At 31.0% G+C, this 15,466-nt stretch overlaps 1 protein-coding gene across 1 annotated transcript in view; it reads right to left on the bottom strand.

Annotated features, from left to right (window-relative positions):
• The window catches only part of LOC118182932 (dynein axonemal intermediate chain 7-like), a 98,986-nt gene extending 84,575 nt beyond the window's left edge, over positions 1-14,411 (bottom strand). Inside the window, exon 1 of the mRNA XM_085810716.1 lies at positions 14,349-14,411. Within this exon, the coding sequence (XP_085666842.1) occupies positions 14,349-14,399 (51 nt within the window). The 5' untranslated portion in view covers positions 14,400-14,411. The remainder of the gene's footprint in view (positions 1-14,348) is intronic.
• Positions 14,412-15,466: the final 1,055 nt, after the last annotated feature.

Genomic DNA, 15,466 nt, shown 5'->3' with positions numbered 1-15,466 from the left:
TTGAACCAAATTGCGAGCAATAATTTTATTTATGTGTAGCCTTTGGTCTATCTTAAGATTTAACTCAGTTTAATTTGAAATTTCTTAATTTTGAGTTACTCCATAAATGTTAGCTTAAGCAGCAGTTCCTATTCAACTATACTGAGTTCAATAAAAGGATCTTGTACACCCTTCTTACGTTTCTGTTTTTTATTTGTACATGGCAATAATTCGCTTAAGTCTACATATAGAGTCTTGACTTAGTAGATCCTACCTAAAACTCTACATTATTGTGATCATATACCTTTCTAAAGAATTTAATGTAGCAGATATTGCCAATTTATGTTTATTGTGAATCTAGAAAATATAAAATATAATTATTGGCACATTTAGGTTACCTTAATTATTAGTCTATCATGTTGCACCTTTAGAATTATATATGTTTTCTTACACTGAATCTGGATGCTATTGTTTGCAACGGTACTTGATTATTGTTAAAAGAATTTGGATTAAAATAAGAAATCAAAAATTGTTTTTATATTTTGTTTTGTTTGTTTGTTAATTGGTTCTGTTGTGCTGATAGAGGTTTCAATCTGATTAACCAAATCTCTCATAACAGCAGATGGAAGAAATGTGAGATTCAAATTTTAACTTAGATCCAAGTAACAACAGTAATACTCTGCATACTAAAAGCAGATCTTTAGTTATAGGTTATCACTATCACTAATAACAAAATAAGTTGAATATGCACCACGTACCTTGTCAAGTGAAAATTGTTTTTTTTTTAAATCATTTTCAAATCTTTTTTAGAATTGCTTTCCCACCAATGTTTCTGTTAATAACCTTAAGAAAATTCAGATGAAATAAAAATACTTTTACCATTTTTTATGTCGTCGTGGAATCCTTATAGATTTAATTTGCGTGTAATATTTCTACACAGTCGCATATAACTACTAAAAAATGCAGATTCATTTGATTGCCCGCTTTCATTTTAATTAATTATAAGCACAAGACAAAATAACTTCTCGACTACAGCATTAGGCGGAAGTATTAAGCAAATAAAGAATAGCATGCAGTCAATAAAATTCATGATGAATGATTATTAACTCCATTCAGAAAATATGAAAATTAAAGCAAAACGTCGAGTTTAATTATTTTATTAATATTATTTTTGTCAACATAGAAAATTTTAGAAATTGAGGAGTTATGAGTGGATTGATTATGAAAATCAAACATCGTGGGTTGTTGTTGTAGGTTTTAAAAATTACATGTATATATATATATATATTGCAAATAATTACAGAATAAAAACACAGAGAAAGCCAAATGCCTTAAAGCTATATTAAATGAAAAACAAGGGATTTTTACGTCAAACAAAACTGGCCTGAAAGTCCTGGCACCCGTTGTTTGAATGAATAAATTCATTTAATTAGTTCATTAAGTATTACTGCAAAAAAGGTCTACTGCTGTCTGCCTTTCAAAAAAAAACGATTTCACTCCTAAATTTTAAGGAAAACTAGATCGAATTCAGTTCACATATAAGAAAATCAAGAAAACTGCACTCGATCATTCCGTTTGTCGGTAACCTTTCCTTTTGGAACAGGACGAACTTCCAGAGTTTAGCTGTCATATCCTATTGATTACTGATAGCCTGTTAAAATCATCAAATTCTGATATGTTTCTCAGGAGAAATTTCCATTTCCGTCAATTTCAGTTTTCTCAAATGAAAGAATTTATACATATGCATGATATATTTTGCAGATTTTCCATGCGTAATATGTCAGTGTTTCTTAGAAATTTCTCCACGAAGGAACCTCTTCTCAAGTAGTTAGATAATGCCAACTTTGCTCTAATAAATCATGTGTATGTCATTTACTAAAGAGAAAATTTTACTTTCTAAATGCTTCCTTTTTATGATTCTAATAGGCGATTCAGAGCTATGCTTCCATTCCATGGAAGCTGACTAGTTTCTTGAGAAAACGGCAGAGAGCTTTATAGAAATTTTGAAGAAAAAGGCAAGAGAAGTAATTCTTGGCAGCCACACATGATGGATAGCTTTTATCTCGCGCAAGGATATACAATGGCTAAAATAAAAAGGTCAGTGAAAGGAGTTTCTTTTTTCTTAGTAATAAAATTGTTCTTTTTTTCTTACTTAAGACTGTATTTCCTAAACAAGAACAGTTTTACATGGGTAAGAAACGGATTTCAAGGAAAGAAATAGTAGTTTTATAAAACTTGTACATAAGATAATAGAAAGAAATGTTTTACGGCTTTTTTAGATTCCTAATTCTTTTGCAGTCAACTATTAAATTCTTCTAGCCTAAAAAAACGTACTTTTACATGGAAAAGAATTATATTTATTAAAAAAAAGCGAGAGAGCGACGGAATGACCCACTGTACACCTTATGTATAAGTGGCAATTTTACAATGAAATGATTCTGAAGTTGGATAATTTCATTTAGATATAGCTGGCGCAAATCAATATAACTTTCGTAAAAGAATTTTTTAAGATATATTGATTAAAAGGCAATTTTTTTATTAGTTATCTCCCTGCCCAAGCTTGTTTGCCGAGCATAAAATATCCTCAGGTGTTGACATTTGGAAAACAAAGTTGCAAAATGTCATTACGAAGAATTCTAAAATTGTCTACAGTTATAGAATTTCGCTTTTTGATTGGATTAAGCACAATCATCTTTCCTCTTTCACTTTTAAAATTCCAAATCACGCTACCGAATCGCTCACTGGTCAGAAAAATCCACCATCATAACTGCCACGCACGCATTAAATTTGATTAGGAAGTTTGAAAAAGCGCTGTAAAAGCACGTAAAATTGCTACGAAATTTTTGTTTTCTGAAACCTCCAGTTTTCACTAATACTGATTCGGTTTAAATGAATCTCAGTATAAATTAATAACTTGCAAATGATTTAAACTATTCAAAGTAACACTGAAAGGAGGAGATTCCTCATAATGCAGTTCTACTCATACTTCGTTTACTAAGAATCATGTTTTTGGATCGAAAAGTATGGCAGCTTCTCCCGGCCTTACTTCACAAGATTTAGCATTTTGCTGCTTGATTTTTTTTATTTGAAATTCAGCTGGAAATTGTTTCATACCATAAGAAAGCTTAAAAACCTGCAGACGATACTAGTTACAAAAGATAATTTTGTCAAATATTTCCAGTTGTTAGAAAAATTGCCGGAGTCACTGTTTAGAACTCGGAGGATATTTCTAACATAGCGTTATGTTAATGATATTGTATAAAGGAATTTCAATAATTTTGAGTGCACCTTGTATTCATTCTACTTAATCCGAAACATAAATAAATAAATATATAAATGTATAAAAAGGAAGTAAATTTAAAAATCATATCTAATTTGTTTTACCATATGCCTCTAAACCTTATTTAAGATGAACTTGAAGCGCTTGAACAACTTAACCTACCAGAAACGAAAAGAAGTAAATTGTCTGAAAATATAAAAATAAAGAATGAAATCCATTCGGAATATCTTAATCTTATGTGTTTTCGTTTGCCTTATAAAACCATGCTTCCTTACATTAAGAAGAACTGATAAAGATTTTCTCTGGTATTTCTGAGTTTTGCAATCATTCTTAATGAAGGCTGAGCACTAAGCAGATACTAAGTTTCAAAACAACAGATTTTCAGCAAAAAAAGGTCCATTTCCACTCTTTTTTTAAATGAAACTTTTTTTTTCATTTTAGTTTAAAATGACAAAGAAATCCATTTCATGTCAAAATACGACGTCTAAGAAACGGGGAGTGCGAAAAATAAAGGCCCCTGAATGAATTTTGGAGAAATGAATATTTTCTTTCACGAAGTAAAGTTTAAATTTGTGCTGAAATTGCTTAGAAATCTGTTTAAAATTTAATCTGAAATGTTAAATAAGTCATTGTCAATTGAATTAAGAACTTAATTTTAGATAATGGTAGTGGAAGAAATATTCAGTTTACGTTAATAATGAATCATAAAGCTATGAAATAATTAAGCTATGACATTATCAATAATGAAAGTATGGAATTATATGCAGCACAATAAAAAATAATTCACAAATAAAAAACTAACGTAGTTACATTTTCTAGAAAACTTTTAATGACCAAATCCTGATTTCTTCTTTTATAGCAGAGCTAACAATAACAAAATATAAGTGCAAAATTTAATTATAAAAGAAATTTTGCTTTTGTTATCCGTGTCAACATAAAAAGTCTGTAACTACGGAAATTGCGATAACGAGGTAATCTTTAATAAAAATCCTTGAAAAAAGTTAATTGAAAGGCAGGATTAATAATAATTTCAGTAATCTCTCTATATACAGCTCACGTTTGAGACATATTCTTTTAATGAATTGTTATTCTGTTGACATTTTAATAACTTGATGAATCTAATCTTGATACTTCAGTACCTCGGAATTCGACTTTGATTCCATACATAGCCTCCTTTCATTACTAAGCGAGAAATAACTTTTTATTTCCTTCTTCTTGCTTTATATGCTTTGAATATACATTTTTATGGTCTCTTTAACTCATAAAGCCACTTAAAGTTGCTTCATATGTATATTACTTCTAGGTTTATAAAACTCCGCTTCACGTATCATCACATTAAATAAACATTATTTTTAAAACAACCATAATAATTTCAGTTGCCATTTCTTTCTCATTTCTTTACATTATTATAAAACTGGTAATAAATTGTAAAATTAATTGTAAAGTTACATGAGTTATAAAATTTTTCAAAATTCGCATAGATTTCAGTTATGTATCCTAATATTAAATATTAAAATCATTTCATCTCTAATTCGTCGTTTTGTCCTTAAAGATCCTCTATATATATCGGATTTCTTTTGAAATTGTGTTTCGTTTAGTAAAAAAGAAAAAAAAAATTCTGAGTAGCTTAAGTTTTCATGTTAGCCCATTACCAATAGGTTAGTTTAGGTTACTTGAACTAGACAAAGCATGGAAGGGTAATCTGCCTACGGGGAAGGATGCCTTCATAAAGGACATTCTAAGGAAAACTGACTTGTCTACGCGTTACATATGAAACAAACCACAAAACTCAACTATGCAGCTAGTCCACTCTCCTGGGTTCGAAGCCGGATCGAACTACCAACATTCAGCAATTTTAACAGCTCTGCCATTGGAGCGGCCCCATTACTGATAGGCATATTTATGTTCTTGGTTCCATATCTGAACTTTTCAAAATCCATCAGAGATTAACGGTGGGTTTGGAGGCTTTCTTTACATGAAAATTTTAATGACCCCTAATCTTAAGAAGTAACTTATTTTTTCCCACATTTTAAAAAGTAATTAAGGATTTCGGGCAAGGGACTGCGGCGTACGTGTCCCCATATCCGTTTATGTCAGAGGTTTCTCTATTTCTGAATTTCTGCTAGATATGAATTTTCTTTAACAGTTACCGATGGCGCTGTTAGCTGTTATCGAATAGTAGAATGTACAGAAATATTGTTTTGATTTCATAAAAGAGAGAGCGAGTTTGATTTGAAAGGCCTGGATTCAATTACTATTTTTTCTTTAAACTATAAGGTTCACCAATGGCCGAGTGGTAAATTTGCTCAACGCTTGTAGTTCGACCTGGGTCCGATTCCAGGCGATTGGGTGGGCTGCATGGGAGCTTTCGTTGTTTTAGGTATGTGTAATGTAGATACGATTCAGTTTTTCTTAGAAAATCTTCCACGAAAGCATCTCTTCCCATAAGCGGACAGCCCTTTTTTTGCTTTGCCATAATCAGACAACGAAAAGAAAAGTTTCAACTGTCACTTGCCGTTGGAGAGTAATCTCGCATGTAAATTTCAATAAAATTAAACCTTTACTCTCGTAGATATTTTCCAATAAAATTAAAACTTAATTTATAAAAATAATAAAGAATTGTAAATATTTTTAATACAAACTTGAAAGTACAAGAAATAACACAAAAAAAAGTTTGATACTTGAAAACTACAACAGAAAGAATAATTAATTTATTTACAGTGAAGTAATGTTTTCATTTCAGACTCGGAAGAGAAACACCTATTATTTAAAGCTTTCACCTAGAACACTGCTTTAAATAAATCATTTAAATCCCCCTTGTTCTAAGCTAGTAGCTTCAAGATAATTCACTGAGTTACAATAATTAATTCAACTAGAGCGCAGGTGATGGTTAAAGCATTATAATCTGCTTACATGGTCAAAGATACGAGCAGCAGATCAGAATTTGTCTAATCTAGTTCTTCGTTTTTACCCCTTTAATGAACCCAAAATTTCTCTCACATCACGAAAATGTTCATTATTTCTCGTGGATTTATTTCGTTCTTGTAACATTGCGGTTCAGAACCGTCGTTTATCACTTATTTGATAACATTTATTTAGTTCACTCATGGTGTTTTACTTTGAATGAAATTTTGTCTTCGATTTATAAACTACTTCTCGAAAAGCTATCGATACTCTATTTTTCGATGGCATTCATGTGACGAAGCGATGTTCTCAAAATTCAATTTAGAAAATTCAAATTTTAAAATTAAATTTTTTATTTAACAATTAAATGATTTTTCACACATGTCTTCCTTTAACGAACAAACTTTAAGCGTATCAGAAGTTTATTGTTTGAACCACCGAATAGAGTGTAAAAATAAGTTTGCAATGAAACTTTTATGAAAACTGTAACTTAATTTCTGAATTTTTCAAGGCATTTTGAAAATCGCTTGATTTTTTAGACAATGTGATACTTATTATTTATAAATTTCAATATCTAAAAATGCATTAGATAAAAAATTTTCAAATTTTCCAAGATTATAAAACAAACTTTTCCCCATCTTTTAAAACATGATAAAAAATATTAACTGAAGTTTTTTTGGGGAAAAAATGTGCTGCAGTTAGGCAGAAAGGAGAAAAAAGCATTTCTTGCCGAAATATTGCTTCTGAGTTTGCCATGTTGGCGCACTTAATTGCGAAATCACGATATTCGTTTTTTCATTTCAACTTCAAGTAAAATACTTGCTATGACATTATTATTACACCCAGTTTCGGAAACTAAATTTTTACAGTTATAAATTTAAAAAATAAAATAAATAAAATAATTACAGTTAAATTTTAATTAAAAATAATTACGCATTAAGTAGCTAAAAATAATGACAAATTAAATAACTAAATTTAATATAGAAAAATTAACTAAAACTATTATCATCTCAAACACGTAATTCAAGATATCATTGCCACAAAATTAAAGCTATAAAAAAAATAAAACTATTGTATATGACGTCATTCATAGACGTCTATGTTATTTTTGGAAAACCCCACGATGGCGACGTCATTTCCGGGTGTCGCATGATACAAGATGGCTGCGACCACGCTCACTATGACCTCACATCCGCTGGCTGAGGGCGGACACTTACTACTATCCTGATTAAACTCTATGATAAATTAATTTTCCCTTTTAGTGCGTTAATTATCGCATCGATTTTAATAATACCTTATTGTTTAAAAAAACATTTTTATTGTATTTTATTTCATTTTTCAGTTTTCATCCATTTTATGTTATTTTTTAAAATTTGAAAGTTTTTAAAATTTTTGTTTCTTAGCTTTCTTAGGGATAGGCTATTTAGTTGCAGAACTCATTTGAACGTTTAACTTTCTGTTTCGTGTTCTTTCTGCTGACAATTTGCATACATCAGCATAGCGTCAGGGTGTGAGATAGGGTTTCCAACTATTGTTATAGCTCACATTTCACATATTCTAAACTGGCTTTGATAGCTAATAATGATAAGCGAGGCTTCACTCAAGGGTACAGGCCACTCTGGTGCTCTGTCCATTGCAATTTCGCCTTGTACCTACCTGCTAAGGTTAAAATACTCCAATTAAGAAATATACAATGTAAGATTGGGAAATCTAGTATGTTTTGCAAGCATGAAGTGGTAACAAGATCTGACTTCTCTCACAGACGTGAAGATGAACACAACAGGAATAGAGTGTAAAAGACCCTTTATTTTTCACAAACTGTATAACAGAAGGCGCGGACTTACGTGCTTACACAAAACGCCAACCACTTACGGTGAATGCTTAAATGATAACAATAAATTTAAAGATGTAGTGCTAGACTGCACAAATCAATTAAATTTAACAGGTTGACTCAAAAACCTACACCAGTGATATAGACTAGACGGCGAGAATGCATAACCGTTACTAAGATTAGCAGCTGGAGGGCAAAATACCAAACATGAGCTTCACTAGCGAAATTGCGCTTTGTCTAACCTTTTCATTTCAACAGATTAAATGCTCTCGTTCACCTACACAATTCGCATCCTGCCGAGGAAATGCGAGGAAAAATAAGAGAGTTCAGGAATGGCTTACAGATTAAAATAACTAAACAGAACCCTATACGATACGCTCGCGATAATTGTGATCAATTAATTTGAAGGAAGCGAATCGATAAAAGAAATGCAAATTGAAAAGATTTTAGCCGTTAGCAAGTCAGTAAAACCTCAGAATCTTTCACAGAGATATTATGTAATTTATATCGCTTCAGTTTAAAATATAGGAATTATCTGATAATTAGGATGATTATTTTTAATAATACATCTAATTTTAAATATAATTGAAACAGCATGAAAAGTTGTAAAATACATCATCTTTTTTTCTTTAAAAATCATTATCTTATTAAAAAGGATTAATGTCATTATTTAATAGTGTTTTCACTTCGTTCAATTCTTAAATTAACAAATTCAGGTTTCTTTTCATTTTCACTTTGCGTTAAATTTTAAATTTTAATTTTTATGTATTTTGTATCAACTTTTATAACATTCTATAAAAAAAATTACCTGCATGATAAAGAAAAGGTATTCAACGATTTTTTAGCCCAAAAGAAGCTGTTAATCTCGAAATTGGATTTTGCTTTTTGTAAAAATCATCGATTATAAATAAAAGAAAAGAAAGTGCTTTTCCGGAATGGCAACATCAGAAAAAACGATCGTGAATTAAAAATAGAGAGACAGTAGTGTCAATAAAAAACGGAAGCAGAAATGAAATGCTTACCGTATCCGTAATCAATCTCCTTCCAATCATTTTAAATTCTTTGTAATAGTAATAAACTATGTTGTTTCGATAAAGGTGTTTGTTAAATTAAAAGCCAAATGATTTGATTTTTGAGTTCATGTAACAGAATCCTTCTGTTAGCCGTCCATCGCGAAGAAGAAAGTTCTACTACTTTTTGGTTCACTATAACTAGTGTATCTCTTTTCAAATTGTTGCTACCAAATAATATCGCCCTGTATTATTTTTAAATAAAATTAAATAATATAGAATCTGCATAGATATATATATGTTCCTCGCACTGTGGAAAAAAAGCCGGTACCTAGTACTGAATATTTATCAAATTTGAATAACATAATCCTCCAACCGAACATTAATTACAATGAAGAAAACGTAAGTATTACAAGCAAACTGAGAGAGTAGAGATGGGAAGCCCTCTTAGACCCATCCTAATATCTATATGCATTATTATGAATCAAAATTATTTGAAACTTTAAACTTCCTGGTATGGTTCCGATTCCTCGACATTTTGGTGACATGTAACACATCCAACTTCAGTACTACGGTTTACTCCTTTCTTTCCACCATTTAGCTATAAAATTGCACGTATTTTATAGAAATTTAACTTTCGCGTAGTTTATTCTCCTATCAATAAGATTCCGAGGCCTATACTTCAGGACCTTATCAGGAACTGAGTAGATTCATCTTGTTATCTCGCTCAGAAAACACATTTTCTTAAAAGAAAACCTATGCACTCCTTTTATTCACAATATTTACAAAAGGAAATGTTTCCAAACTTCCCCGACTCCTTGCCAACTGTGCACCCTTTTTTGGCGAAATTTTGTTATCATTAGTTTACAGTAGTCGAGACGGTTCATGTTTTGTGCCATTTCATTCTTTCAAGCGTTGTGTAATGGTAACTCGAACACTGTGAAATCTTAGTCCAGAAAAAATTTCACAATTTTGCAGAATTTATCTGAAAATGAACCCGATGTTTGACAACATAGTATTGATGAAGATATTGATTACGAGCCTACTTAGAACTTTGAGGAAAAAATACTTCTAGCGATTCTGAATAAAGCACGATTGAGGAATTCTTAGGCCAAAGTATTAAACCCAGCGGAATTTCAGCAGCAAATATTTCGTTATCAGTAACTGCGGCGTCCATATCCACTGAAACGGGCAAGAGTTTATGTATTGTTATCTTTTTTTAGACATTTTCTGTAGTACTTGAAATTTTTTAAAACACAATGAATCATTTATTGTCATATATATATATATACTATTTTTTTACTTTAAGTTCCACTAATCTAGAAGGTAGAAGGTCAGAGAAGAAATACGATTCATCTAACTTAGAATACGCACGAAGAGAATGTCTTTTCCAAAATCATGAGGAAGGATCTATATATGTCTCAAAAGTTGTAGCCTTCTGGACAGTGACATCTGCTTCACATACTATACTGGGAAATATGGAACCCCAAATGTGCTAAAAGAAATATCGGGACCAACATCACAATAACATATTTGGAATAAATTTATAAAGAACCTTGCTAATTCCTATAAGCCAGGAGAAAATCTAGTTGTGGAGGATCAGTTATTTCGATTCAGAGCCAGGTGTAAGTTTATGCAGTATATGCCGAATAAACCAGATAAATTCGGTATCAAATTTTGGATGCTAGTCGATGTAGACTCGAAGTTTACGGGCAATACTTTTCCATATCTTGCAAAAGATACATCAAGACGTAAAGCTGAAGTCTTCTCCGAAATATAATAATGCCTCTTCTAAGCCCTCATCTGAATTTAGGTAGAAATTTAACCATGGGCAATTATTTTTCCTCGCTATCATTAGCTAAAAGACTTAAAATGAAAAACAAAAACGTTGTTTCCACAATAAGAAGACATCGAAAAGAAATTCTGCATGAAGTAAGGAAATGAAGACCCCTGCTATTTGAAACAGTTTTGCTAAATGGGAAACTACACTGACAAACTATCAGGTTTAAAGAAATCAAAATGTTATTGTTTGACTTCTAAATTAAATCAAAATGTCCTACTAGTAAGTACCTTACATCCGAAAATAAAGGTAGGTTCATAAAATAAGAAGAAACTTCCAGAAACAATAGTGGCTCTACAACAAAACCAAATGTAGAAATGATATCTTTGACCAGATGGCACATAAATACTCTCTTCGGGCTGGTTCATGTAGATGGCCTGTATATATGTTTTTATAATATTTTGGATTAAGAAGGAACAAATGCCTATGTTATACATCAAAAATTGAGTGATAAAAAATATTACAAGGCAAGCTTCTTATTTCAATTAGTAGAGACGCTAAGAGAGCTTCATTTGAACAGAAATCAAAGCACAAGATTGCCGCCAGAAAATTTCCAACTCTAGCAATAGACTCTTGAAGAAATGACGTCAGTGCCAGATTGGACTTTGTAACACCAACAAAACAAGTGATATATGCAAAAAATGTTCATACTATGTGCGCGGAAAATGCACTTCAAGAATGAAAAAGTTGAATCGGTAAAAATTTTGAAAAGCTATAAAATGTGTTTTATTAAGGGTAAGTGGAAATGTATAAAAAAGACATATTTTTTATTAAAAATCTTTTGTTCTTTAAACACGTACTCAAACAGCTATAATTGAGAGTAACTAAAAGTTTGCCTATTAATACATACATTTAATTCACTGAGCAATCGATTTGACTGTCATTGGCGCTTCTGGGTAGGAAGAAAGTTTTCGTTTCTAGTGAAAGAAATGATGGATTATTTTAAGCTTTTTTATTTTGATACTTCTGGAACCCTAACACGTAGTTAGTTACTACCTATAAGAAGACAGGTAATTTATTATACCAAAATATTTGAAATCTGATTTCTGAAATAACCACAAATTTGTTAAAGAACTTTAATTTTATTCAAAATTTTACCAAAATAAAGTTAAATTTAAAAGCAATTTGTTTCCCTTTCCTGAAAGAATACTACTCAACCCGACACAGTCAACCTATTCAGATTTCAAATAAAAGTCTTCTGCAAATTAATTTTTATTATGTGCTTTCATTTATGTCCAATTTCATGTCCGTGTGTCTTATTATTTTTTTATTATTATTATTGTTTTAAGTTTCAGGTAATAGCTTTTCGTAACTGTACGCAAGTGTTTATTGTGTTAGCTTACTTCGTTTTATAAAAAAGGACTATTATTTTAAGTGCATTCTATTAATGACTAAGTAGTTTTGTCTCTGATTTAAAACTTACTTTATTTAAAATTGAATTTGTTTCTGATTATATTATGTCACAGTATTATCCGTTTATGTTTATTTATTTTATAAACAACGAAAAACTTTTGCTATATGTTTTAAAAATAAGTAATACAGTATAAAACAAAAATTTCCGAAAAAACAGAAGGAATTCTTTCTCTTCAGAGAATAGAAAATGTTCATATCAAAATAAAGATAATTGGTTTTATTACGCAATTTGTTTCCAACGCTGTAACTTGTTTTCAGTGAAAGGTAAACGCCCTACAATAACCAGAAACCTCTACTCCCTAAAACTTAAGCAATTGCTAGACGAAGAATAAAATATAATACTAGTAGAAATAATAATGAATAACTACTAGAAATAGCAAGGGATTCAAGACTTACCCAGCCTTGACGTCTAGAGAGAGTTAAAATTAATCTAACTAGACATTAATTTTTATGGGTTAACGTCTGCGAAGTTTCTTTAATTAACTTTACCTATCAATTGCGGAGAACTGCTTATTAACATTTCTTACTTATTCGCTTTAGAATGAAATGCTTTATTGTAGTCATTAAATTTATGCATTGTACGTAAATAACAGAAATCTTCTAAGGAGCAGAATGATAAGGAGAGGTTTTAAAAGTTTGTAGATTATAAATATTAATATTTTCTGGTCTAACAAGAGCTGTAAATTGTGGTTTTCATCATATTTAGGTTGATTACTACGACATGGACTTTTTCTCTTTTGAAAACTTAAGTGATTCTAAATTTTTTACGCTAGATTACGTTTTGATGCGTATGACACTATAATCACTGTGATGTAAGTTGGGCACATGGCAGTGTTCGTTGCCTTTGCCATAAGCAAAGTGATCTTGATAACTTCTCTGTCTCTTAGGTTACTAACACAATTGATTCGCCGGTTTATACAAAAGGATCCATGTTTTACGTCAGAATCGCTCATGATATGCTTTAAAACCGTCAATATTGATAGTGGAAGCTACATATTTTTCTAATCTAGGAAGAACGTCGATTATTTAAAGACATCCCTTTTATACAAAATGGAATAGTGCTTCCTTCTTAATGAGCCATAATAGACTTTATCGCGTTAACTCTTATTCTTGAAGATAAATGAAAGCAGACAGGATATCTATCTTTAGATCAGTAGACTGATCCTTCTTCACTTCCAGATGGAAAGGAGTATCAACTCAAATATCTGCTTTTCTGAAGCAAAGGTTGCATGTTGTTATAATGAATGTAATTCTTCTGGTCTGCTACGAAAAACTGCTCCTGGCTCGCAGACGAATTATACAGTCATACTTCGCCATTATTTTGCCAACACCTTTATGTAGCTCCGTCATTGTTCGCGAAAAGGGGACACTTAACAACAGTATTCTGGCATAAAAGTGCATGGACCTTTATTAAGATCAAATGTTAGCAAGAAAAATACTACTTTCGTAAAGGAACCATTGCAGGAATGCCAAAATCCTCCAAGCAAATACATGTTTCTAAAGGAAATGAAAATCCCACTAGCATAGTGGTGCTCTTGCAGAGTTGTAAAATAACCCTCCTCACAACTCTTGCGGAAGCTTTCTCTGACGGTGTCCTGCCCTTTCTGCTCTGCAAAATGTTGCCGATATGTTCATGAACACGATTTTTCAATTTATAAAAACACAGCTTTATAAACGCGCTTTTAACTTTGTGCCGGACAACTTTGTTTCTGGAGAGATGGCAAAAGGGCTGAAGGACTTACAGGGTGATCAGCGAATAAGCCCTGATTTCAAAATTAAATATCTCTACAACTTAAACTCTTAAAATGCAGAATATATATTTCATTTATTTATATTATTTAATATTACATTTTGGTTTAAATTTAAAAGAACTTTTTTAACAATTTTGTATTTTAATTTTAAATTAAGCTTCACATCCAATTTTATGGTCAGCAATTAATTCAGACTTTAATGTACTGAGTGTGATGTTATTTATATGGTGCATATTGAAGTACAGATTAAGCTGATAACACTTATCCACAATAAAAATACGTTTTTTTAAATGTAATTTTCTTCGAAGAAAGAAAATTATATGTAAGTATCCATTCTTACCTCAGGAGGATCTTGGACATCTCCAAGTGAAGGTGTTAGCTCACTCTTCATATCAATTTCTGACATATCTTTGAAAAATACACAATAAAGAATTAAGGTTAATTTTCTGAGTGAACGTTAATTATTAGAAACTAAAACATTAAATTTTATTTTCTGTGTTTTTGTATGAAAAATTTTATTTAACCTTTCGGCATATATGGAATAAGCATGCCCCCATGACCTTCATATAAAAATGCATGTCTGCAACTTATTTGCATACACAATGATGCAGCATGGTATGTAGTGAATCCAATAGGCCTTACTGTAAATGCTTATATGTCACTCAGTTAAAAATCAATATGTGTACATGTGACTCAGCTAAAGAAATTCGATTGTGCCCCACATTAGTATTGCTTCTCAGAAGTTAAAATAATCTTGATTTCAAGAAGTGATAAAATCCATGTCTGAATCCTGACTCAAAATTATTGCAAATATGTTACGAAATAAATCATAAATAATTATTCGGCTTAAATCAAGCCCATAAACCGCCTCTGCGTAAGACTTTATTATGGCTTAGGTTTTGCAAAATTGTGCAATGCTTTTATGCGCACATATGGACTTCAGACATTATCATACCAAACATTCATAGTGATTCAAATAGTATATTTCTCAGTTATATTTTTATACCGCTCCACAGTCTACAGTTCAGCATTATGGCAATTATACCAAATATTAGAAGTACTGAGGCTTAGAAGGATCATTTGCATCTGTTATAAATGTTCAAAATTTCCAAGAAAATATCTGCAAAACTTAGCAAATGAAAATTTCTTGTGCTGAATTTCTTAACAACAATGCCAATTTTTTTGATATCCCTTGTATCTTTTTTATCTTTATAACATACGCATGAAAATTAGAACTTTATAAAGTTTGCAAAAAATTATGCTTGAAAGTCTGTTAAATATTAGGTGTGTTGGTAAAAACTATTATTAATGACTGATCATAATTTTGCAATTTGTTATAATGCCTTGCATCACTAATTGCATGATTCAATGGCTTAAAACAAAGCCTTAAATAAATTCTTATCTCCAGACGTCAAAATGTTAGACTGATAAGTAAAACTACAATAGTTGATTTCACTG

Source organism: Stegodyphus dumicola, chromosome 1 (genome assembly GCF_044657685.1).
Source record: "Stegodyphus dumicola isolate Sdum_Otavi_A_Nest chromosome 1, ASM4465768v1".
In the NCBI taxonomy this organism is placed as follows: domain Eukaryota; kingdom Metazoa; phylum Arthropoda; class Arachnida; order Araneae; family Eresidae; genus Stegodyphus; species Stegodyphus dumicola.
Note: the sequence above shows the minus strand (reverse complement) of the source record. Positions and strands in the feature narration are given on the sequence as shown.